At 43.0% G+C, this 25,157-nt stretch overlaps 2 protein-coding genes across 5 annotated transcripts in view; both read right to left on the reverse strand.

Annotated features, from left to right (window-relative positions):
* The window catches only part of kcnc2 (potassium voltage-gated channel, Shaw-related subfamily, member 2), an 83,082-nt gene extending 72,810 nt beyond the window's left edge, over window positions 1-10,272 (reverse strand). For all 3 annotated transcript variants that reach the window (XR_011103523.1, XM_068717107.1, XM_068717106.1), the window contains exon 1: window positions 9,434-10,272. Coding sequence is in view for 2 of the 3 variants with exons in the window: in XM_068717107.1 (XP_068573208.1) it covers window positions 9,434-9,988 (555 nt within the window). In the remaining variant the exon portion in view is untranslated. The remainder of the gene's footprint in view (window positions 1-9,433) is intronic.
* A 7,512-nt stretch (window positions 10,273-17,784) lies between these two features.
* si:ch73-278m9.1 (coiled-coil domain-containing protein 107) lies at window positions 17,785-25,019 on the reverse strand. Of its 2 annotated transcripts, none has more exons than XM_068717109.1 (6): window positions 24,688-25,019; window positions 22,701-22,921; window positions 22,543-22,612; window positions 22,323-22,413; window positions 21,682-21,785; window positions 17,785-20,593 (listed from the first exon to the last, which is right to left on the reverse strand). In XM_068717109.1, the coding sequence occupies exons 1-6, from the start codon at window positions 24,827-24,829 to the stop codon at window positions 20,226-20,228; spliced, it is 996 nt and encodes a 331-aa protein (XP_068573210.1). In that variant the 5' UTR covers window positions 24,830-25,019; the 3' UTR covers window positions 17,785-20,225. The 2 variants fall into 2 exon arrangements, with proteins under 2 accessions (XP_068573210.1, XP_068573209.1); XM_068717108.1 differs by having other exon boundaries at window positions 22,701-22,924.
* Window positions 25,020-25,157: the final 138 nt, after the last annotated feature.

The following is a 25,157-nucleotide window of genomic DNA, read 5'->3' on the forward strand; positions in this document are numbered from 1 at the left end:
TTTCTTTTACACTTTCTTTTTAGATTAGCACTTTAAAACCTAGAATTAGCGCCTCACGGCTAAATGCCTCCACCAAGCAGTCGCAGTACGTCCACGTCTGTCCAGAGTGTCATCACTTCGTACTATTAGACATTTGTGTGCCAAAAACGTTTTGTTAGGTCATATTGACCTTTGACCACCACATTTTAATCAGTTAAAGCGGACACTCGTGATACATTTAAAGACATTCCCCCAAAGTATAATTGATAAGAATATCGCTTATACAAGAATGGGACAGACATGAGGTCACTGTGACATGTGACCAACAAGTTCTAATGAGATCATCCTTGAGTCCAGACGGATGTTTCTCTTAAATTGGAAGAAATTTGCTAGTGCTCCTGAGATAAGAATGGGACGGCTGAATGGAGGGATGGACATACAGGCAGACAACACGAAGAAATTTGCAAAGGCATTAAAAAGAAATCTTGTTTTTTAGGTTTTATTTCTAGGTTGTGAAGCACTTTAATGGTTTGCAGAGCAGTGCTAAATACAGTTCAAACTGTAGCCATGACACGCCCCCTGTCCGTCTGTCTCTCGCTCTGTCCACCTCCGTCTCCTGGTGCGTTGATTCAACATCACAGGTGCCCTAATTGAGCCCTGCTTGTTCAGATGTGGCTGTATTAGACGGTGGATCCTCTTTAAAGCTCGGATCTTTGAACCGGCGTAAGTGATCGGTGGGCAGAGCTGAGAGCCAGGGGTTGACCCAGCAGGGCGACGAGGAGCACGATCGGCATCACACAAAGTTAGCAAGAGGACGGGAACATCCACTTCATTACCACGCCTCGCTTTGTAGGGACAGAAAAAAAAATGACACATTTTACGGCTTCCATCACGACCAAAGCTGTCAAAGACGGTCACCGTTATTACGAGACGAACACTCTTTCTGCACACATCACGCCCCTGTCGTCTCCTTGCTGGTGTGATATTTTTTTTCTGGTTGCAGCCTGTGCTGTCACCCAAGAGCCTACTGTGCTAAACATGTGACAGATAACCAAGACGGTGTTGAGGATGCAGTAAACACCTCTCTGACAATGTGCACTGACCTTTGCCTGTGACGTGTGCAGGGCTCTGTGGCTCTATGGGTGCGTTCCTACCAAATGTGAGTTCATCTAAGCAGTGGGAAAGGGCTTCCTCAATACTTACACTGTGGCTTATAGGTGGAAAAAAAGATTTGAAGGCTGTGCAGCTTATTTGTTTGGATCAGCCTTCAGTTGCTAAGTGACGGGACTTAAAACCCTAGACAGGTAGACAGACAGGAATATATATATTAAAGCATATCAGGCTTGTGCTGATTGGTGATTGGATCGTATATTGACGACTGAAGGGATGATCGGCAATCGTTTTTTCCTACACCGGCACTAAGGTGAGTTGAATAACTTACTATGGGAACTAAGATCTCTAGAATCTGTGCATTTAGAGATGTTTCGGATGGAGTGGCATGTTTGACACAGAGTCCTGAAAAATAAACACGAGTGGATTGCATAACCTTAATTAGAAACCAGCTTGCCATCTCTTTTCTATGGATCCAACCCTCCGCATGTCCTTGGTCCATATGCCTGCTCACAAATACTTCAGTTACCATTCTATTGAATATCACTGTTTTTTTACTTTTGAATATTTGATTGAGGCTTCGCCTTTTGTCATATTTTATGTTGTCATCCTAAAAATATGGGGAAAATGTGATTTTGTGTCATTGTGGTTATTTAAATGTAATTTATGGTGCTGTTAGATTGCTGTGAGACCGCCCCGTTAATATAGGTGTGTGTGTGATCACTTTTATTTCTGGCATTGTTGTGTTGGGTGGGAGTTGTGAGCGCATCTCTAATGAGATGAACCGCAAACATCCCTGCACACTCTAATCTGTAGCGTTTCATTATCTCACTGTCATGCAGCGTTTGGAGAATATGTCTCCTCCCTCCTTGTCTTTTCACCATTTTCTCCTCTACTTGAGAAACTCTTAAGCCTCTTAAAAGTCCTCCTTTCTACTCCTTACAGTTTTCACCTTAGGAGCTCTCATACCCTAACTTTTATCTTGTCTAAACTTTAAGCGAAATTCTTAGAAAATGACATAATTCTGAGAACGTTCTTAGAAGTTCGTCAATAGGAGCGTCTCTCTGTACTAGGAAGCTTCATGAATACGGCCCCTGGTCTCATTGAATTCCCGCTGTGCTCTTTACGACAGCGACTCAGCCTCAGCCAGTCAACTGGGACATTGTCAAGAAACACAAACCAGCCCGACAGTCTAACTTATTAATTACCTTTTAGTGCGTGAGCGTTGGGGTTGTGCAGTTGGTGCCAGAGAAAATAACTTTCAGTAAATCCGTTGTCCTTGGGAAGAGCTCAATCTTTTAAAGTGAATTGATGAGCATTAATTATTCAGCATCAAGCCCAAACAAAGGGCACGTCTGCAGTGGATCACGGAGCTCGGGGCGACGTTGGGAGGTGGGCGGTGCACGGTAGATGGAGGGAGCATACCTTTAGCATGCCATCACATTTATAAATGTATGGAACTGAACTCTTATCTAACCCATTCTTAAGTGCACTTCTGACTCTGCAGCATATCCATCTACCATATAATCCGGTCTCTGGCAGGGTGTCCGCCTGCTGAGATGGACATCAAAGAACAAGACCTCTCTCCTTCTCTTTGATCCGCTCCGGTTTTGACAGCGCTCCTCGCCGTCTTCACTCCGGGTGACATCAATTTTCTATTTGCAAATTGAGCAATAAAGCTCGTCCAATTTGGCTGACATTGAGTCGTATGCGTTTAGTGAAAACCACCCACCGTGTCTTCCATTTTGAGGTGACTGTCACACCGAGAACTCTTTTCTCGCACATTTCCACTACAAACACACAGCGTTTTAACACTTAACACGATCTGATGACTAACCCTTGTTCTGTTTTTGTTTTTTTTTGTCAGGCAAGCACCTGTAGAAAGCAGGCCTGGAAATTGTAGGAAGAAGGTGGGTGGGAGCAAGTCAACAAATGCACTGCTCATGTCATACACACTGTTGAATGAACACCTGTAGAAACCTTTAATGAGACAACGAGGAGCACTGTTGTCATGGAAAGTCATACATGCACTCATGCTTCAAGATGCTTCATTCATAATCAAATGCATTTCATGCCGACTGGTGTTGTCACTAATTTGCAAAACTGATCTTTCTGAGAGCAGAGACAGGCTCGCTAGCTATTCCAAAGAAATGGTTACCCACAATCCATTACTCCTTTATCCTTAAAGGGCGTCGCATGTCATTCCTCCTGCCCCTCTCCTTTTTAAATGGTTAAACTGAAAAAAACACAATAATTTGAGTATTTATAACAAAAAGACGTCAAAGGCAAAGCTTTTGAGATCAAATTTGAAATGATTCCAAGCAAATATGATAAAAGACCTTTAAAGAACATATTTCTAATAGCTCTATGAATATTCTACAACCATCACAAAAATTTAAAAAAAGGATAGAGAGAGAGAGAGCGAGAGAGAGACAGAGAGAGAGAGCAAGGCCTGATTGGATGCCGTATATACAACTGTGAGGCAAGGGGTCCAACCATGCATACAGAGCGAGTCTCCTTCATTAACTATCCAACAGGTCTCTCGCTTTCCCTTTTGTAGGAGCACACAAACACACTCCTGCACTTCTTCATTTCTGTTGGTGGTGGACGCTCACTTCGTCATCATATGAGCAAATACAATATAATAAAGTACAATAGTGATGACACTACATTATATCCTGTTCACTAAAGTTGGCATGAACTGCAATTTATTGCAGTGGCTCAACCAAACAGCAACCAAAAGTGTTGAAGTCAATGTGTGACTTAACGGATAATCTGTGTCTATTATAATACTTTCAGAGTTTTTTGAAAGTGCACTGCCAGTGAAGAAGACATCACAGACGGCTGATCAATGCAAACTGCAGTGCATGAACACCACAGTGATGGGCGCTTAGCAACAACTACACCACTAAGTTTTGAAGAAAAAGAAAAGAGAAAAAAAAGAGGAAGACTTCTCACATTACACCTTTAACAACTTCCTTAAACACACTGCTCCTGTACACTGAGCTAATACAGGACGATGATTGGCGGGGCAGATTAACGGGGCTGGCAGCGGCTACAAACATGCCCAGCGGCGTGCCGTCACCGCCCACGCTCGGGCAGCCATTCGCCCTTCTCTCATACCCGCCGTCAGGCCTGTTTACGTGTCAGACTGTATGTACTCAGCGAGGCCGTGCCGTCTGTTTCCTGGCCTCCTACAACACCAGACTCTGACTCCACTGGGCTTTCTGATAAGGCCGGCAGGCCCTTGTACACCTGTAGCTCTGGTTAGACAAGAACAAAAAGTAAAGACGCTGAGGCGCATCACCACGTATCCCCTCTGACAGCAGTAAGAAAGCAGTTAACGAGCCATGTACACGTGGATCGGTTGTGTTAGTGATGCTCCGACACCCTTCCGTATTTTTGCATTGCTGCCTAAAAAACAAGCTAGCACGCAAGGGGTTACTGAGCAATGAGGGTTCATGGTCGAGCAGGTTTCTGAAATCAATCAGTTTCACAGACCGGACGGATCTGAATGAAAACAGGCCGTGGTGATGAGCGATGATGTTGCCATGACAACAGGCAGGCTGAGCGTGCAGCCCGGCTGTGGTGTCTTCAGGCGTGCGGCAGGCAGCACCCAGACGGTTTGGGTTTTTAACCTCTTAAGTGGAAGAAAGCAAGCTGCAGTCTCACATGGGTTCATGGGAGGATCGGGGGGTGCGTGGGTGGGAGATGGAGAGGTGTGTGTGTGTGTGTGTGTGGAAGGGGGGGGGGGGGGGACTACAAAGTCAGGCATCGGTTAAACCTCTGCCTCAGAGCGCAGACATGGAATATGACAAAGGTGGTGTTGTTTTTTTCATGTATTTTTTGTTACCATCCCAATCCAGCAATGGCCAACTACAGAGATATGAGAGGAACAAACAAACAGATTAACACATTGGAGAACACATACATCTACACACACAGCCATATACAAGGCCTGGAGTCTCACTCTTTTCATTTGAGAAAAACAAAACAACATACATCATAAACAGGAAAATCAACCAGAAGCTCTCGCTCTTTCCATCTCACGCAGACGAGTGAACACACACCGACAGCCGTTATTAAACACACACTGCATGCAGATTCAAGAGGCAGTGCTGAGAGCGGAGGGAGAACAGGACGGCTACAACAATAGAAACAGCGTGGGGAGCCCAGTGAAAATAACCCCCGCTGACTGCTGGCACAGGAACACTCGAGAACGAGTTGGTTAAAGGGGCCGGTCGGACTTTTGGGGGTTTTCTGCTTACCTGAAGAAACAGACCCATGAAAGGCTCTCTGACAGCCCAGCTGATCTGACACAGAGTGGTGGTCTGATGTCAGTTATTATGCTGTTAATGAAGTTAATGAATTGTTACATTAGTTCAAATATATTGTAATTACTGTAATCAAATGAGAGTTTGATAGACAGCGTGGTGCTCGGTCACCTCTATTAAGATGCAGTAGACACATCCTCTTCATTCATTTGTTGTTTTCTCTTTACGTTTTTTTTGCTTTTTATATTAAACTTTTATTTTTAGTGAACAAGAAGTCACCTAAGAATACAGCTTTTGACAGAATAGAATTGGCCAACCTTATTTTAAGCTGACACAAAAGATGTCTTTAGCCCATGTCCATGATGCCTCAGAGCCTCTCTGCTAATGGCGATCGACTGTCTGCTGTTAAAGAGCACCCTCAGTGTATACTGTCACATCTGTGGTGCCGGGGGCCAAAGGTGAAGTGTGTAAGAGCACTGAGCTTTCCACTGGCACGGGGTCACGAGGCTAAAATCACACCTTTCATTTCCATGGAGGATAATTCAACACTACTCTCTACGAACGCCTTGTCAGGGGGCGGATTAGTGTACCCCAGGGTGCTCTTTAAGACGCACGCTCGCTTTCACACCACGCATTCTCTCACACACATACACAGGGCCTTCTTTATGTGCATGGAAGTTACTTGAAAAAGCCAACTGGCCTTTAATAACAGAGGAAATAAAAAGGCATCAATCTGCGCGCTGCCTCCGTGACACCTAACTGAGGCCTGACGTGAATGCAGGTGGACCCGCCATCGGGGAACGTGGTTCACAACGCAGGCAACGGAGCTTTGGAGGCACTTCAAGAAAACAGATGCTGCCGTCTGTGTATTGTATTGGTGGCAGGGAACTGTGGCGGGACTTTGTTTCTGTGTGTGCACGCTGGGTGGGTGTCGGGTGCAGGGAGACAGATGTATGCGCGTTGTAAACATGAGCGCTCGGCTCCAACCGCTCCCTTCTGCCAGTGAAGCGTCGCTGAAGCTAACTCAATATTTACATCCCCGCTAGTTCCTCCGTCTGCAGAGTGATCGCCGGAAAACGTTTACAAGAAATTACCAATGAATGTTGGTGGAAGAGTACAGCAGACTGACAGAATGTTTGTGGTCATCTCCATTTTCCCTTTAAAAAAATGAATGGTTGAACTGTAATGTAATGTTAACGTAACCTTAAATTTAACTTTAGGTGTAACATCAAGTTGAAATATTACACTCTTCTGATTATAAAGCACGCACCATGTATCAGTAGTCCTTTCACATATAAAGACAAATCCCTGCCCTCATCCTTACTGAACATCTACTGATGGATTGCGAGAGGAAGACAACTGATGTGTCAATGCCAATACCACCCTCACCTACACCGCACACTCCTCCAGCCCAAACCCCTCCCCTTCAGTTTAGAAGGTCGATGGCAGACAGACTCTGGCATCGGGCGATGGAGGAAACAATTACATATTGATTGAGTCAACAGGACAAACTCATCAGTGATGCCAGTCACTGACTGATTTCTGGGAACCCTTCAGGATAAAAGTACATTTCACTTTATGGGTTCCATATCTCAAATTCTTTTTTTTCTGGACAAACACAAAATCTGGATTTTATCTGGATAGTTCGAGGGTCAATACTGAATGCTGGAGAGCCATCTTCTCTCCAACCCTTTTTCCCTTCCTCAAACATCCACACCACTTTTTTAACTGGGACATTGAGCCAAATGCGTCCATGGTTGCTAATAGTAACTTCCTATTATGTAATAATTGGCGTAGATAATAAAACACGGATGGGCATGTATTTGAAAGACTCCTTGTAGATCCTCCAGTTTCCAGTTTGTATGCTGAGCTACGCTAACGGTATCCTCATTGTAGCTACATATCCATTGGACTGACATTAGAGTGGTAATGATTTTTCATCTACCTCTCAGCAAGAAAGTGACTACTGTAAATGTATTTCTCAAAACGTAGAACTATTCCTTTAAATGCTGTTCTGGAGGCTTCCGAAATTACAAATTATTTGAATTATTTGAAGCATGGCAAAGAGGAAGTGCTTTGCTTTTTGCCATGAAATCAAATCAAATTTAATCTAAAAAGAATATTTCTGCAAAATATCAGCCACTAGAAATGGAGGTCGACAATTCCATTCCAACCACTGTTTATATATTTGACCCTCAAAGGGGTAAAATGACATTTAAACAACTGCTGCAGCACTGCCCTCTAGGGGCTGAAACTTTCAGGCAATGTCACCTCTGGCCACACCCCAATCAGTGATGTCTCACAGCAGGTACTCTGACAGCAGATATAAAACATTAGAGAGTTTTCTTTCTTTTAGTTACTTAGTGTTGAATTATTTAAAAAGCAGTCAAACTTGAACTGATTAAAAGTGCAAGATCTGAGACTGGGAGCATTTCTATTGCCTCTAAGCGGCTCTCGGCGTCGACGGAGAGCTCATAGCTGATGATGCTAAAAGCACAAACTACGGCAAAAGTGCTGACACATGCCACAGTGTTGAGGGGGGACACAGGAAGGCGTTATCAGTTGTAACCGCCGAATGAGAGCAATGCTAGCTAACAAGTGGGGCACGCTCACATGCACAAAAGCACACGCGGCCAGTCCAGCTATGTCAATAAAGTAAGGACAAGAGATAACAAGTCACAGAGATGGACAGCGTCTTCATTCTCTGCTCAAGTAGACACTATATATTTTATTATATATTCAGACTATATGTGTTTGCTGCTGTATTAATGCTCCTTTCAACACTTCAGCTTTAACGGTGGTGTGTTTGCGTCACAATGGTGTGGCTGTTTTGCATTCATTTTCATTCACACAACATGACATCACAGCCGGCAGTCGCTGCTGAAACACGTCAGCCTGCCAATGAGGGATCGACTTGCGATCCATTACCCAGAATTCACCAGCAGCCTGAGACGAGCTTGCCCCTGTCCTTCACTTACAGTGGGGGTCTCAAATGAGAAGGTGATGGGTCTTCAGAGACAACTGCTGCAGACGATCTTTGATAGGCTAATATTAAGGCCACTCAACACAATGGACTTTAAGTATTCGAAAACTACTGATGAACAGCTGATGTAGTGATATATAATATCAGAGAATAACTCATGTTTTTTGTGGTGTTATTTTCAAACTGGTGTTTTATCAGTTTTGTCGAGTGGGATGTCAAATCTCAGAGTGCATGCTTCTGAACTGCACTCCATCCAGATCAAACCTCAAAACTTAAACTTATTTACAACACACTTTACTATTGTGCCCGAGTGTTAGAAAACAACAACTAATGATGATCAAAAAGGAATGTCAGAAGCTACATCTCTCTTATTCCCAGCTTGAGACACTGCACTCATTTTGGTCCCACACATTTCTTTTGCGTTGATCAGAAATCGAGCATTTCTGAATGAGATCTAAACGAGGAACTAACGCTGTGACTGTTGATGGGACATTTTTAGAGCTGTAGCCCAATAAACAAGAGCCTTGCAACTGCCACGACAGAGTAACACGGATAGAGGATACATGACTAAAATAAACAGCATCAGAGTGCAACAAATGTGGGCTATAGACTCTGTTTGGCACAGGCCTCCACACCTAAAATACACTGCAGCTATCAATATCCATCCTGACGGTGTTAACACCTTGTTTGCTTATATGACAAGCGGGAAAATCTGCCTTTTTTATAAGTGATAATTGCACCTGTTTCCAAATCAGGCTCTAAAACGAGTGTGATCTTGAAATGAGTCTAAATAAGGCAGAATACTTCAGGAGACGTACATTGTATCTGCATCATTCACGCATCATGAATGGTTGGAAAGAGATGACCTCATACCCCTTGCAAGACAGGAAAGGAAAACAAGTTTCTGACACTTTATACCAACTTATAAAAGAGTTTTCTTTTGTTACCCTTTCTGGGGAATTTGAGGTTAAACTAGCGTGTTCATGTGGACACGTTATACAGCGCTTTACTGTGAATGAAAAAAAGCTGTAAAGTGGGGGTTACTGAGCGTGTTTGGAGAGCCCCACACGCAGCGGTGCGCCCTTACCCGCGCCGCTCTGGAGGAGTAGGGATCCTCGAATAGATTCCAGATCACCGGCTGCCACTTCCTCCACAGGCTGACATTACCGTCGGTGGCCACGTCCTCGATGCCGAGCCTTTTCCCTATCTCGTCGTCATCCTCCCCGTTGTCCACGTTGAGCTCGAACACGTCCAGAGCCTCCTCCGCGTCCCGGTGCTGCCGATAAGTCATCCAGCAGCAGGGCTCCACGTCCGTCTCATCGATGCCCCAGAAGGAGAGCTCCTCCTCGAACAGCGGTCCGCACACATCCGCCGGGCAGTGGAGTTTCCCGGTGCGGTAGTAGTTGAGCACGTAGGCGAAGACGCCTGGGTGGCGGTCGAAGAAGTACTCGTTGGTCCGCGCGTTGTACTCGATGAAGCCGGGGACTTGTTGCAGTTGATCCAGCACGGAGTCGATGTCCGAGTCGGAGGCAAGCAGGGCCAGGCGCGTCCCCGGCAGGGTCTTCAGGGTGGTTTTGTAGGTTTCGTGCCTGGTGCCCCCGACGTTGAGGATTATCCTCTCGTTGTCGTCAAACTTGCCCATCGCTCTGTATCAGACATGACTTGATGGAAAGCGGGGGAAGTTGGCGAGTGCAGTCGGGAGGTAACGGCGAGCCCGACGCGCGCACACAACCCACAGTCCTGTTCAAAAAAGCTCCAGGATTTTCACTCCTCCGACGCTTTCGTGGCTATTTGGGGGGTCCGAGGAGGATGTCCATCGTTCGCGAAGGAAGGATTTCGGTATAGGCGGAGGTCGTCGCGTCGTATCCCACAATCCGTTCAGACATCCGGTGCACGGAGTGTTGAATGATCTCAAACAGCGGCTCCGACCAGACTGCGCTGCTGCCGTTGCGCGTCTCTGGCGTCCCTGCCCTCTCCAAGACGCACAGCCGCTCGTCAGCGTCGAGCTCGTTACTCAAAAACATGTAACGCAACACCAGAGATACCAGTCTCCCGTTACACGTATTTTCACATTTCAGTTGTGCTGTTGTTTCTTTGCCTTTGGGGGGAGAAGTTGGATTCGGGGAAACCAATCGGCGCTCATCTCCGGTGCTGCTGTCACCGTCTTGGCTCGATAAAAACAAACCAGAGGGAACATCAGCTAACTAACTTGGTGTGCTGAAAGATTATCGAACAAAATAACAATATTCATTTGAATCTGAACAGATAACTATTCTCAATAAATTGTAATACAAAGTAGGGATTCACAGAACAACTGTTGTTGGTTTTGACTGTAAGCCTGTCATGCTTCAACAGGTCATGTTAGGACCAGCTAACAGCTTCCTTTTATCCTCAAACTGTTTCAGTGGGTTATGATTACCTTCTGGTTTAATTGGATTAATTTATTATAGGCTCGAGGGATTTCACATTTATGTGTGTTTATGAGGAGAGGAAGTTGTTTTTCCTCAGAGCATCACAGAATGAGGGAACAGCACTGCCTTGTGTTTGAGCATCAACATCCTCTCTCAACATGTGTGCATGAATCCATTTCATCCCACAGCCTCAGGCGCATGTGACCTGTGCCCCCTGACTGTATAGGTCGACAGTAGTGGTGGAGTAGAGCTCAGGCGATGTATTCATCAGTCAGTAGAAGGAAAATGATCCCGGAAATTACTTCGACAACAAATTATGCTTATGGTTACATTTTATAACAAAAATGTTAAAAAATGGACAGATTCCAGCTTCTCTAATGTGAATATTTGTTGTGTATCTCATTTAGGTTTTGGACAAAACAGAGAATCAAAATAATCACGAGTTGCTGCCCTAGTATAAAGATGTTAGCATACAAGTAGTACTTGTTGTAAGAGAGGTAGTAACATATTAAGTAACATTTAAAAAATCATATTAATAATAATATAATAATAATAATACATCATAATAATAAAACAGCATGTGTCATCTTCTGGTGGTGTTTAATCTAAGATCCACTCTGGTCTACTGGACCAATCAGCACAGTTATGGGCGGGTTCATTTTAAGTTCAATTCATCTTTGCCTGATAACGTACCACCATACATTATTGGGTTTTATTTCATTTTCGGGATTTTACTTCTTACGAAGCCAACAAAACCAAAACCTTGTTCAAAGGAGATAAGGAGATAAGGGCGGTGGAGAGAGCTGGTGTGCCTGATGTCAAACGGTGTTTTCATGAAGATACCAGCTGAGTAGAAGTGAAAAGTGTCAGGTTCTAAAGGCCACGCTGTACACCTGCACGAATCTGATCTAATGATACAAGTCAGCTGGTAGCCCAGCACACACAGAATGAGTCACTGCTTGTGAATGAAGCAGCTGATGCCAGTGAGAGTTCAGTGCTCTGACTGAACTAACGCAATGCCCCATTAATACCAATACTTATAGGGATAATTGTAGTGGAGGTCATAGCAATACTGCTGCTAAGAATAGAGACAGGCAGTACCTTAGTTGTAGCAGTAGCTTATAGTAGAGGTTAGGTATGCACATGATCATTATATAGCTTCAATTAAACAGCTGCATGAAGTTGCTTAAACCAGACATTTGAGTTAACAATATGAACAATATTAAATTAAGATTTTATTTTGATGTTGACATTTTAGATAAAGTTACACACAGGGTCCTCAATCAGTCTGTTTGCCGATGCACATGAAAATGTTGGTTCAGATGTTACCTCTCTCTCTTTATCCTCCCAACACAGACATAAGCCTTGATGCCAGTTCAAGTTGTGACAGAGAGGGATACATGCTAAAAGATCTGGGCACTCTGTCTGCACAGTGTCTACAACCAGGCCTGTGATCCGGCAGTGTCCACTCTCCACAGCGTGCAAGGAGGACAGAGACATCTTTCAGGAATCGCAGCTCAATCAATGAGGAGACACAGCGGGCAGCTCGCCTGTAATTACATGCGTCATTATTCCCTGATGTAAGGCTGCTTTGTAAAACTGAGACCTCTGAGTAACCCGATTAACCATTACTCGTATCGTTCAAATCTGATGGGAATTTTTATTTCTGGTTCTAAATTCTGGGTTTAAAGATGACTTTCAATGAATAAAAAAAATAAAACAATGATGGTCAGCCTCGGTATGGGCTATGCTGACAGTTTGGTCCAAATTATAATGGCTCTTCAGCATTTTAATCTGCATTAATTGGGCCTTAACTAGTCAAGGGAATTGGACAACAATGCCAGTAGGAATAAAGTTAATTAATTGGTCAGAAAAGCCATTAGCCCATAGTGCTAATAGGTTAAATATGTATATGGAAATTCACATGGAACCTCATCTGGGAGATGGTTTCAACATTTTGAGCATGCAGCCAATACCTGCTTCTCTTGTTATTTGTGTCTGATGTGAAAATGTGCTACTGCAGTTCACGAGGAGTGTTGAGAGGACAAAATAGTGTTGAATTGAATGTTAGTATTGAGACAGATAGCGTGTGACAAATGGTTTAGAGACAGTTGAGGTTTGTGTACTCAGGTTTCTATTAAACTACAATGAAACATAATGGAAACGAGTTAAACATGCAACAATGGTAGTGTGAGCTGAGGGCTGAAGCCGTGCTAAAGCAGAGCCACATGCTTAAATGCTCCAACATCATTTCTGTGGTTGTGAAGAGTTTATTACCTTACAAGAAATAAGATAAAATAGCAGAGATACACCACCAGTATTTAGAAAAACTGGCAAATGAATCATTCATTCATGTGCAAAATCAATATAATATAATTACTCTGTGCAATATCAACACGTCATATTTCCTATATCGTGCAATAATGTGAACCCAACCATTCAGTCCAATTATATCATATTTTAGTTGTTGTTGTTTTGTTTCAGTTTACTTATTTATTATACTTTTACTGTTAGATTACTTATTTATTAAACTTGTTTAGTTTTTGTACTGATGTCTCTTGTTGTTGCACTATCCACTTTGCTGCTGTAATACTGCAAATGTACCCGCTGTGGGACTAATAAAGGATACCGTTATCTAATATAGTACTGCACTTTATGGATATGTTTGGCCATTGGATTTAGTCATACTTGCAGAAAACTGTTTAAAAGACTCTAAACTTATTTGCTTTTTAGATGACAAAGTACATTGCCCAATCAATGAACAATATGTCCAGTACTTTATAAAACTGCAGTTATTTTAAAGTGGAGTTGGCTTTGACTGTGGTGCATAAAGGAGTAGAGTATACGATCTGCTGTGGAGTCCCTTACATCAGGTACATCTTCAGTGTCGTTTCAGAACAGGCTCAACCTCACAGGACACATCACTGATCACCAACAGAGGTGCATCTAGGTCAAACACTACATGAAAAACTACTCACTTTACACAACCTGCTGCTTCCCATTTCAGTTTAAAACGAACCAGCTGGTGAACTTTGAAATCAGGAGTACTTTAATGTTTTACTAACGAGGCCATTCATCACAGGTGGTGAAGCATTGGGGGCTATAGTGGGTCAAGACGCTCCTTGCCTATAAACAGCCATCCTTGCACTGACCAGCACAGGAAGCGAATAGCATTCATTCACCCCCCTTCTCCACCCAGTAATATCTTCACTAAAAATAGAGCAGCCAGATTGTTGATCTTTATCGGGAACTGGAGAGTGAAAAAGAAAAAAAAGAAAAAAGAAAAGCCATGGTCCTTGGCCAGTCCATTTTCCCCAAGTAGAGCCACAGGATCAGCCCCAGAGGGGGCTGGCGGCTAGACGGGCGGCCTTGGCTGCTTCAAATTCAGGTTCACAAGTGCATCAATCAGAAATGCAAGAACAGGGCATGATGTGATTATGTTCAACATTTCGCAAGTAGAGGGTTTTGTGAAAAGAAAAAGCAAGTGTCAGTGTCTTATCCTAATGAACAGGAACAAAATGGTGCTCAAAATAAAAAGCTAATCTAGGCCACAGTAGAGGACAAGAAGCTGGAACTGATAGAAATGCTCAATGGGACCAAATACATTTTGGCCAATAGATTAAAGAATGAATGATTGTATCCTAGTTTGAAAATCAGAGAAATGAATTAGATTATGATTAATACTATTGAAATGTTCTCTTTTCACGGTACTACAGAGCAGCGGCCGTGTCAGAGAGAGGCAGGGAGAGTTTTCTGCCCTTTCAGTCTGAACTCTCTGCACAGACTGTCTGCTGGGTTTATATCTGATGAAGCACAATACCTCCGCCTCCCTCCCAGAGGTCTGACAACACAATCCTGCTGACAGGGAAGACATCCAGGGACCAGAAGGACAGTTCACTGTCTGAAACTTCAAATATATTTCAAATGCCCCTTCAAATAATGACAAAAAAACTGAAATACTTACATGCTAAGATCTAATTTCTATAATTGTAAGAGGGCAACGTGGCACCATACGAAGGCCCAGTGGGCCCTCATAGAGATGGATAAAATAAATAAAAGGCAGCAGAGGTCCAGACATTTAGTCCCTAGTATGAGGCAAGCCCCAAAATAACTCAATCCTACGTCTACCACAATGCCCTGCAATGGAGTCTTTTCTTTAGACTCTCCCTGGTAAACGCAAGCCCACAAGAAGAAGCCCACTGGGAGGTGGTGTTGCAAAAAATCTGTAGAGACGAGACGACAACAACCCTAACAGGGAATGTGAGTCCAGTACGTGTATGGCGGACACCGCCACTAACAATGAAAACTTATAAATAGAGAGCTTGCCACAGAATGTAAATATATTGAGAGGCTATTGCTGATAGTTTTTATTATCATTTTAATATTCATGTTTGCTAGTTAGCAGTCATCTTCCCGGCCTTTTGATGGCATGCGTTACTGCCCCGAATTGTCAGTCAGTGGAACGGTGTGAAATCAGTGACAGGAGTACTGGTGTTCATACTCGAGGTACAAAGACAACAGGGACACGCTCCCATAGTGCTACTAGTGGTCAAATACTGAAATGAGAGTACTTCAAAGAAACAGCGTGGTTGGATTCATATAGTCCGACACATTTTTCTATGAAAGCAGCACAAACAAGTTGGACAACTCTTCTCCAATTTACCCTGCTTTATTCCCATAAGTCCATCACATAAGTAATTACCACAGCTAACAATTACAGCCAAGTCATCAGACTGATCAAAGAACATGCAATCTATGTCAATAAGCATATAAAGCGCTACTGAGCACCCGTAAAACATTTCAGTCCTTACACATAAAAAACCTTTATAAACACTTTCACACCCTTGAGAATGTTTTTTTGTGTGTGTGTGTGAGTAGAAGTCCACTTTTGCCCTGAAGGGAGTGGTGGAGAGAATTAGGTTTTTTTTGCAGCTTGTGCAGGCTCTGCAAACAGTCCCAACCATAGTGTACAATTAAAAAAAAGACTTGGATGGAATTAGGCAGAAGTCCCAGTGGAAGACAATTGAGCTGATTAAATGTTGCTTTGCTAATTGAGAGAGCCAAGCTAATTTGCGATGAATCCCAGATCTTTTTCCTCCGCTGCATGAGGGAAAGCCATTAATAAACTCTGTACGTCTAATTATAAGTTATGATTAGAGGGGGTGGTTTAATTAACCAGATACTTTGGAGAAGCTCTAGAAAATATTTACATTTGGTTGGAATTAATAGGGAGGGGAGCTTGTCCTTCGGTTTGATGTTGATTGCACGTCATTTGATGGTTTTTTTAGTCATTCCTAAATAAATCTTTTTTCATTTTATATTTTTTATACCTAGAGAAAGCTGAGTATTTATAAGTTGATATATCATATGTTGTGCTGTCCACCTAGTGCACAGTGTTGGACATCTCTTACCGTATTGCTTTAACTGTGTACCTGTGGCGCCATCTGCAGAATAGAAGGGGAGCAGCAACACTTCCTTCAGTTTGAATCCAGTGCAGGGATCACATTCTGTGGCCGACTGGGAATCTGCAGATGCACATAAGAGGTGTGACAGCATCCAGATGTGAAATGGTGAAAGTGATACATAGGAATATTGAAAATTGAATAAAAGAACATACACCAGGGCCCAGACATCTCATTTTAAAGGTCCATGATTCACCCTTACATGTGCTTTCACTTGTTTTGCCTAGTGACAGGAAGGATTAGACCTCTCCTCAGCACTGTACTTGATTGGCATGTCCCTCGCTGTCTCTGTGGAGCCCCGAAGACTTTTACCAAAGGCCCTCTTGCAGTAACGTTGGATATCTTGACGGAAAACGCACAGATGTATTTGATAACAATGGCTCAGTTCTGGTAGGTTGAGTGTCCCAGTAAACTATGCCAGTGAACCAGCACGCACAACACCAGTCTTCTGGATTTCATTTATTCAGTCACCATTAAGTTTGTTACACCGGTGCTTTCTTTCCTGCTATGTGAAAACGTCCGCCGTGAAAAGGGGTCTATATCACAAAAGTGACACAGTTAAATGGAATTCAGCAGTCAATAATTCTGTTATTTACATTTACATGCTTTCCTGCTGTGACATGTCAAAATACCTTAATAAGGTCATGTGAAAACATACTTTTTGTTATTGGCAACAATATGTAATTATGTAGCTACATTTACTCAACTAGCAATGCGCTGAATGCTTGCGTTAGCTAAACCTCAGAAGTTGGAGGAGAGCGCTTAAATTAGATTTAATATAATGGACTTACATTTGTCAGGTGTCCAGAAACAGAACTCCGAATGAATGTTAATGTTGCTGGGTGTATAAATAAGCAACTGTTTGCTACTATGTCGCACGCCATCTCAAATTAGACGGTGATAATAGGTAGAGTTTATTTTCGCTGCTGCCTAACTTCTTCTTCTACAACTTCATGCCATACTGATAGAAAGCTCTGATTAATGCTGCATACATGCTGTATTGGGTAGAGATGGGAACGAACAGCCACAAGTTTAGTTGTATGACCACGTAGTTTGTCGTGTGAGTGTCAGAAATACTGTTAATGGAATATATAACACTATAGCCATTAGATATGGGTTTAATTGACTTGAAAGACGGAGTTTGTCTGACTTGGGGGCATTCATGTTTGTTCGGTTTTCCAGCACTTCTCAGTTAATTACAACGTGAATGTTGACGTTGGAAACTGGTAATTCTAGAAACTCCTGAATTACATGAACGCAGCATCAAACAACCTGATCAGTGGTCTAATCAGTCAGATTAATTGAAAACACCTGCTTGACACTTAATGAATCCTTCCATAATGATAGATAGATAGACAGACTTTATTTCAGACTCGGGGTCAATGCTTATGAAAAAACTATATGTATACACACACACACACACACACACACACACACACACACACACACACACACACACACACACACACACACACACACACACACACACACACACACACACACACACACACACACACACACACACACACACATCAATAAAATAAAAGTCCAGACCAACAACATCACCTTTTTTGTAGTTTTATTTTCTTCTGAATTCCCTCAATCAACCCCAACATGAAACACACAACATTCAACGCAGAAATGTAACTACAGTATGCATAAAAGGGGAGTGATACAAAACATTTTACAAAATAAATTAAGGCAAATATTTGTGGGTACCAAAATAAACCTTTAGTGTCACAATTCAGGAAAACAGTGAAGATATGAAACCAACCACAACATCCTGCTGAGTCTACAGGTCAAACATATCACTAAGATCTGTGGGCTTCACAACACACATTACTATTTGGATCTTGTATTATGAGACATAGGCATCTCATTTTGGAAAATATGACCAAACATTTAGCTAATTATATTACATCAACATTTGGGCTACTATTATGTACTGGAGGTTAAATGAAACCTCAGAGTGTATCCTCAACTGTGCAGTCCTAGTCTGTAACAGACCGGGTCATGTGATGCAAAAATCATCATACGACCATAATTCATGTATAGTTCAGTCATGAATGCACTGTTGGGTAGAAACTGACCTCCGCACAAATTACGGCAAGGTTTCTTTTCTTTTCATCGTTTTTTTTAAATCGGGACCTAAATGTTGTCATTGGACTTGGATATTTGGAGAAGCACCCCCAATGTAGCTTGGATGCATGTTACGCAACGCCAGACAGCATGGGAACAACCTGAAAGCCCCCTCACAGTGACCTCTCACGAGGACTTCAAAATCACAAGTTAAGAAACATGACTGCGATATTGCCGTCCAACAAACAATCACACAAAAGTATTCTAACAGTAGAAAAACGGTATGCGAGTTAATGTCTCTCTGGTTGATCAAATGACCATTGACTTCTTGAATAAATAAAAGGAAAACACCATCCAGTCACAATGTGTAGACACAAAGGAAAGATAAAAAAAAAGACATGCAGTTATGTTTCGATCTATAGGCGGCATGCCGCAAGCCTGAGTCCACACTTCCTCCATGTACATTAGAATATTCTGGAGTCTAAGTAAACTCATCACATCCAGCAACATCCCTCTGTGATAAAAAAGTAATCTACTAGTACGCATTAATAAAATAGGAAAGCAACATCAACTCTGCAATGTTCTCATACCCGCTAGAGGGAGGCAGCACAGGATGGTGCAGGGTTCAGATGCAACAATGAGAACGCGTTTTCTCTAGGTCTATGAAGAGCTCCAGGCTCATGTCCTGTGGCATTAACCGTGGTGGAACCATCACTTCTCATGGCAGGAAATACACAGGGGGGAACTAATAATATGAACAGTGGTTTTGTTCCATTACAGTGTACCAGTAAGACGGCCCTTGAACTGCATCTGAATAGAACTCAGTCATGACTGTTATCAGTGACATCTGACAAGTTGTCCACCGTGAGAAATGTAATGGTAAAGGCAAAAAAACATTGGAGGTATCGACCGCCACCACCTCATTATATGTGGATTATACACGTTTGGCATTCAAGCGAGTGCAAACCTCACCCAATGACCAATATGAACGCACAGAAGAATATTCCCCACAAATAGAAGCACAAAGTGTGGTGAGAATGTGTGCGTCAGACCGTTTGCACGTTTTTTGTGCGAGGGTAATATGAGAAGTTTTATGCATCCCTCACCGCTACAAATCAATTGTGTCTGGACTGCACGGCATTATTATGAGGATGAGCGATATATTAAAAAAGGAACAATCTGAATAAATGTGGTGGGAAATAAAACAAATACAGATGCTTCCATACAGGGAACAAGAGCTCACTGAATGGTGAGGAGGATCAGTGATGCGCTAGCTGTTGAGATGGGGTCAATATTTACTTAACAATATTTTGGCACCTGTTCCTTTTCTCCATTTACTTTTCCACTGCAGATAGCACCCCTCAGTGTGCGCGGGATTCTCAGCCGATAGCGACGCAAAACGTAATGTTTAACTCGTAAATTGCTGAATCCTTTGATCGGTAGCCGAACAGAGGAACCTCTGTATTTTGTTACTTGTGCGCGTAGTTTTGAGGGCTGCCAATTTAAAAAAAAATGTGTTCCTTCACAAAAATGCCGGGTTTGTGAAGGATGTCCCATGACGATTCTAACCAATCAGTGGCCTGCAGTATTCTAATTACTTCCAGTATCGCCACAGCTCGCCTGATGTGGTTCCAACAATTTTTTATTAAATTAAATTTTAAAAAAGTACCAGGTACTATACGCAACATTTGATAATGGAAAACCAAAAAAAGAGTGGAGTGGAGCTTTCACATGTTCGTGCTGGTCCTTGGGAGTGCGACAGGAAAATGAAGCCCTATGTGATGGCGAGCTTTCCTCGTTAGGTTACAATGCAATATATGTTTTTGGTGATTATACTGACAGCCTTTTGGAATGAAAGCCTTTCAGGTAATAAATATCAATAGTATTCTGTCACATCTCTGCTCAGTGCAGAAGTCCCGCCGTGAGTTCAGTCAGGCCTGTTGCGTCGCCTGAGGCCGGACGACGGCTGCTTCGCTCCAGCCTCCCCAATGTTTGTGTCGTACGAGTCCTCTAGTGAAGGCATGAGCTCCTCCTCCTCCTCCAATCCGTCCTCCTCTTTATCCTCCTCCTCTTCCTCCACAATGCCATCTTCCTCCGATTCCCCGTCTGATTCCTCTGGTACGAGCTCCTTCATCTCTTCACCTTCTGTTGCGGCTTCGTCTTCGTCTTCCAAACGCTTCTGATAGACTTGTTCACCCTCCGCCGTCCCCGGAGAGGTCTGCTCTTCCGCTGCCGAGGCGTCGCCGGCTCCGAGCGACTCGATGAGGTCGTCCAGGTTACGCTCGCAGGATGCCTCTGGAAGACAAGCGACGCAAAAGTGAAGATGAAGTACAGTCTCAAAGAGGAGCCGGACACAAACTAATTAAAGGGACGGTTTGGTTTAGAAGTGTGGTTGTATGAGGTTCTTCTCCATAGTCAGTCTATTACCTCCAGTAGAAAGAGTTTGGAGAAACAGACGGGAGCGAAACAATGTACTGCTGTGGACGTAATTTAGACACCTAAAAGAATCAGTTTAACTTCAAGCTATACTTAGAATATAATCATCTGAAGGGGAACTGAAGCGGTTAGCTATGCAAGAGGAGAATTCCTCACTGACTGACTGATGAGCATTTTGTGTGCAAAGAAAAACTTTTACAAATAAATGGGAGAAAATAACAGTGATGCATTTATAATTTAATTCAGTGTGTAATGGAGTCACGTTAAGTAACAAGGAATGGCTGCACAGAGGTGCCAGAGACGGTGTGACCATCCCATCACTGCCATGCTCATATTTAAGTGTTAAATGTACAGCACAGTACATATTTTCTTTCACAGTTCTTTTATATTAAAAAAATAAAAATAAAAAAAAAAAGTGAAATGATGGTTATCAAAAATAGATTTTTATTTAGCTTCTATTGTATCTACTTTGTATAAATATCTTGTGAAAGTATCAATGATGGGTGATATAATGTGAAAATATTATACAATTTGATTTTATCAATGTCTCCCAGAACTAAATGTCAGACAGGGAAAGTGAACGGGACGTGCAGTCAGGGCAGTGATCTGATGATGCAAATTAGACTACCACCACATTGGGGAGAGTAAAATCAGATTCAAAACTATTTTTTTAAATTTATTTTAAGCGATGCGTGTCAATGTGGTCGCTCGACTTGAATTTTAAATTGTGGTTTGTCACAACCAAACACGGCAGCACACGTCGTGACCGCGGCATGAAGCACGGCTGTGTGTTCTAGATCTTATTATCTAAAAACACACCCTCAGATAGCATCCTGCATGTACGCATGAGAACACTGGAGGTTTGTGATTCCTGAGCCAACTGAGTCCAAGTAACCGTGTGAATATTAATTCCTGAGAAAACAGTCAGAAAACAGTGGTCAGCCCACCGTTCAGGGGGGGACAGTCCATTCCTCTCTTCTTCATCAGGTGCCGGATGGTCTGGAGTTGAGACATGATCTCGTTCTTTTGCTCCTGGGCCACGGACTTCACACTGAAGAGAAATAAGAAATGAAAACACGGTGATCTCAGAGGCAACAAACACTGCCCTTTAAGTGGAGGACAAAAGAAACTGGAATAACTATTGTGCTATTCATGGGGCGCCTGTGGAGAAGGTCGGTGGTTTCGATCCCTGTCCGAGCACAAGACACTCTAGCCCAAATGAACCCTTCGCTAAGTCTTGACTCTCGAACACAGATTGGCCAATCATAGCACAGCATCGGCCAGCTGTGACCAGGGTCCGACAACGATTAGAGCTCCATAGACTCTCATGCAATGGTTCGGTGGATCTGGAGCTCCTCTTGGTTAAACGCTGTGTAATAGTGATTCTTGTTACCCGAAGGGGTTGAAGGTTTCTATGCTACGCTAGCTGCTGAAGGTATACTGACTGCATACACATGCTGCTTTTGCTTCTTTATACTGCAGGCCTGCTAAAAGAAAAAAAAGGGACAGTAAAGTGGAGATCATGTTTCGAAAACCGCAGCGTGGTGGAGACCAGAGCGCATGAAAACTAACACCGATCTTCACTCACCAGTTAGTGAGCGGGTCCAGCTGCGTGAGGATGGAATTGAGCATCCTCTCCGTCTGCGCTAGCCTTTGTTCCAGCTCGCTCAGCTGGTTCTCTGCACGCAAAACAAACACGGGAAAGTAGAAACCCCATATCTGAATAACTCACGGTAATCAAATATATGTTTGACCAAAAGAGATAACACAGATATGCAAACAGAAAGCCCAGCGCATGCAATACAGACCTGCCTCCACTGACTTTTTGGCTCCCTTTGCAAATTTGTCCTTTTGCGCCTGGTCGTCTGCAGACTTGATCTGAGAGTTGAAAAGAACCATGTGATATACGCATTTTTTTGCTCTTTCAAAGTTGTAGCTTGTCTCAATGTATGTGTCTTTACTTTACCTTCAAAAACTTGTAGGCCGCAAACACCCCGACTCCGATGGCGTAGAGGGGCATCAGCGTGAACACATAGCTCTTGTTGCTGCTGGACTTGTACTGGTTGTACTTGTCGCTCTTCAGCTCTTGCTCCATCAGCTTCTTCATCTGCTGCATGTTCTCGGCGGTCTGAGACGAACCGGGGGCGTTAGGGTTGACGGGCTGACCCCTCACCGCTCCCGGACCTGCTGCTACGATCACAACAATGATCAGTGTCTTACAATCAATCTGCACACCTAAAACACAGGGGGTTTCCCCCCCAAAGGCTACTCTTGACTGCTGAACTGTGGACCTGAGGTCATTTCAAATTAGTTGTGATGGCGCTACGTCGTGCTGGTTAGTACGCGTGTTCGATTTAAGATTTAAGGTGAGCCAAGAGACAATTCAAATCCTGGTGTGGTTCGTTAGGCTCATTCAAGACAGGCTTTTCAAAATAAAGCCCGTTTTATTCCGAGCTTCCATTCTAAACGCCACTCAGGAACGTCTCGTTTACAAAATGGCAGTTCAAAAAAGAGGTTCGATAAAATACTCTGAGCTGAAGGACTATTTATTGAGAAAGTGACCAATTGTGTACAGTCACCTAGTATGCATTTTATCATAATAGTAGTAAATAGTAAACAAAAGATAAGAATAGATGAAAATAGAAATAAAGCTTTATGAGACAGGAAATGCACTCATCCCGTTTGTTAGAACCGTTTAACCATCTGTTGCTGTTCTTCATTAGGAGGTATGATTCACACGTCATCATCCATCACAGATGATCTTGACATTATTATATAATATTTGATCATGTTGAGGAGACCTGGTTCCTACTTGGTGTTTCCTTTAATAACAAGTTCAAACTTTTGAGGTTATACACAAAGTGTTTTTTCAAATGAATATTTATACCACAGCACCCATAATGATTAGATCTCTACATCCCAGTGGGTCCAAGCAGTGAGGTGTATAGATTATGAAGCTGCTGCTTCAATCAATATTTTTATGTTAACTATTGTTCAAATGTGAAAGGTGATGGACCAACAAAGAATTATCACCTTACACTGCATTTGTCCGTCAGCTCCTCAGAGCATTTCAGCATTGTTTATCAGCTTCTTAAATGTAAATAATAAATATGTGAAATGTCTGAATCAAGGAAAAAAACTTACTTTTACTGAACACATTTGTAAATCAAAAAGGGAATAGTTGAGGTAATTTGAAGGGGGACAAATAATTCCCCCTTGTGCAACATAACATCTTTAACTATTACTTTAAAGTCAAGGTAGCCCAAGGTAAGAAACAATTATTAAATGTAACTTCTACTCCTTAAAAGTGTGATTCAGTCCAGCTAATGCCCAACACAGACCTAAAGACTACAGCTCTGTAACTGGGTGCCCCAGGAGGCACATTTGTGATTTGTGATTTTGGGCTGTACAAAATAAATGTAATTGAAATCTATCGTGCCTCTGTAGGTTGGACATCGAGCTACAGATGAGCCACAGCTGGCAGAAAGGAACAAACCCACGCCAGATATGATATTCCTTTACCCAGAGTGTGGCTCTCTCTTTGATACTCCCAGTGAGGGAATACAAAGTACAGAGAAAAACATAAATGATACACTACATACACGTCTTGTTAGCTGAAATCATTGCGCTGATTTACACCTTAAGAGACAGATGTGAACATTTGAAGACACCGACTTTACTGGCCTGCATCACTTGAATTGTGTTTAACGGATCGTTGCACCTTTAGTAAACACCGGTGCACAATCACACGCTGATGTGCGGCACAGAAACCCTTCTGTCTCACCATAAACTGTGCATATGGTCTTCTGTCGTGATCTTCACTTGTTCGTCCATGCGTTAGCTGATGCAAAGTGGAGAGACAAGTGCACTCGAGGCAAAATGACATGTATAAGGACACGCGCACAGTACCCATGTTGCCGCGTGTCCTTTTCCTCTAAAGTGAGCTTTCCTACCTTTTTTGCTGTAGCGGGGGTCAACTCTCGTTTCCTTCGACCCAGTCCCGCCGCCGACGCCGAACATCCTGGGCAGGACGACGAAGGTGAAAAGCACGGCCGTGAACGCCAGGGCGACTTGGTGTGATGTTGACATAACCATTCTCTCGTGAGCGCAGAGCACGGCACGAGACTGCCGCCGAAAAGGAGCGACGCGAGGCCGCTAGAAGATGTGGCTGACCGGGAAGGAAACGCTGAGCAGTCAGGATAACGTCCAGAGCAGCAATGTGCTATCTGAACCATGAATTCAGACAGCTCTAAACAGCTGTGCCCCGAGTCTCTGCAATAACAGAACCAGGATTTCCGGGAAGGGCATTTTCAGAATAAAAGCGTTAAGTGGAAAAACTTGATAATGCCATGAAACTGGCTGTTTTTTTAAAAGCAGTTTATTAACCAGGCTATTGATCATTTTAAACTCGTAAATACAATAA

The sequence above is a fragment of the Cebidichthys violaceus genome, unplaced genomic scaffold, assembly GCF_023349555.1.
Source record: "Cebidichthys violaceus isolate CVI_PGR_0920_01 unplaced genomic scaffold, fCebVio1.0.p SCAF_21, whole genome shotgun sequence".
In the NCBI taxonomy this organism is placed as follows: Eukaryota; Metazoa; Chordata; class Actinopteri; order Perciformes; family Stichaeidae; genus Cebidichthys; species Cebidichthys violaceus.

Excerpts from the sequence above, each read along its gene's own strand:
- si:ch73-278m9.1 (XM_068717108.1), bottom strand. The coding sequence starts at position 24,829 with ATGGTTATGTCAACATCACACCAAGTCGCCCTGGCGTTCACGGCCGTG. Across the intron at positions 22,925-24,687 it reads CCCCCGCTACAGCAAAAAAG|CAGCAGGTCCGGGAGCGGTG; the intron begins GTAGGAAAGCTC and ends TTGTGATCGTAG. Across the intron at positions 22,613-22,700 it reads CGGCCTACAAGTTTTTGAAG|ATCAAGTCTGCAGACGACCA; the intron begins GTAAAGTAAAGA and ends TTCAACTCTCAG.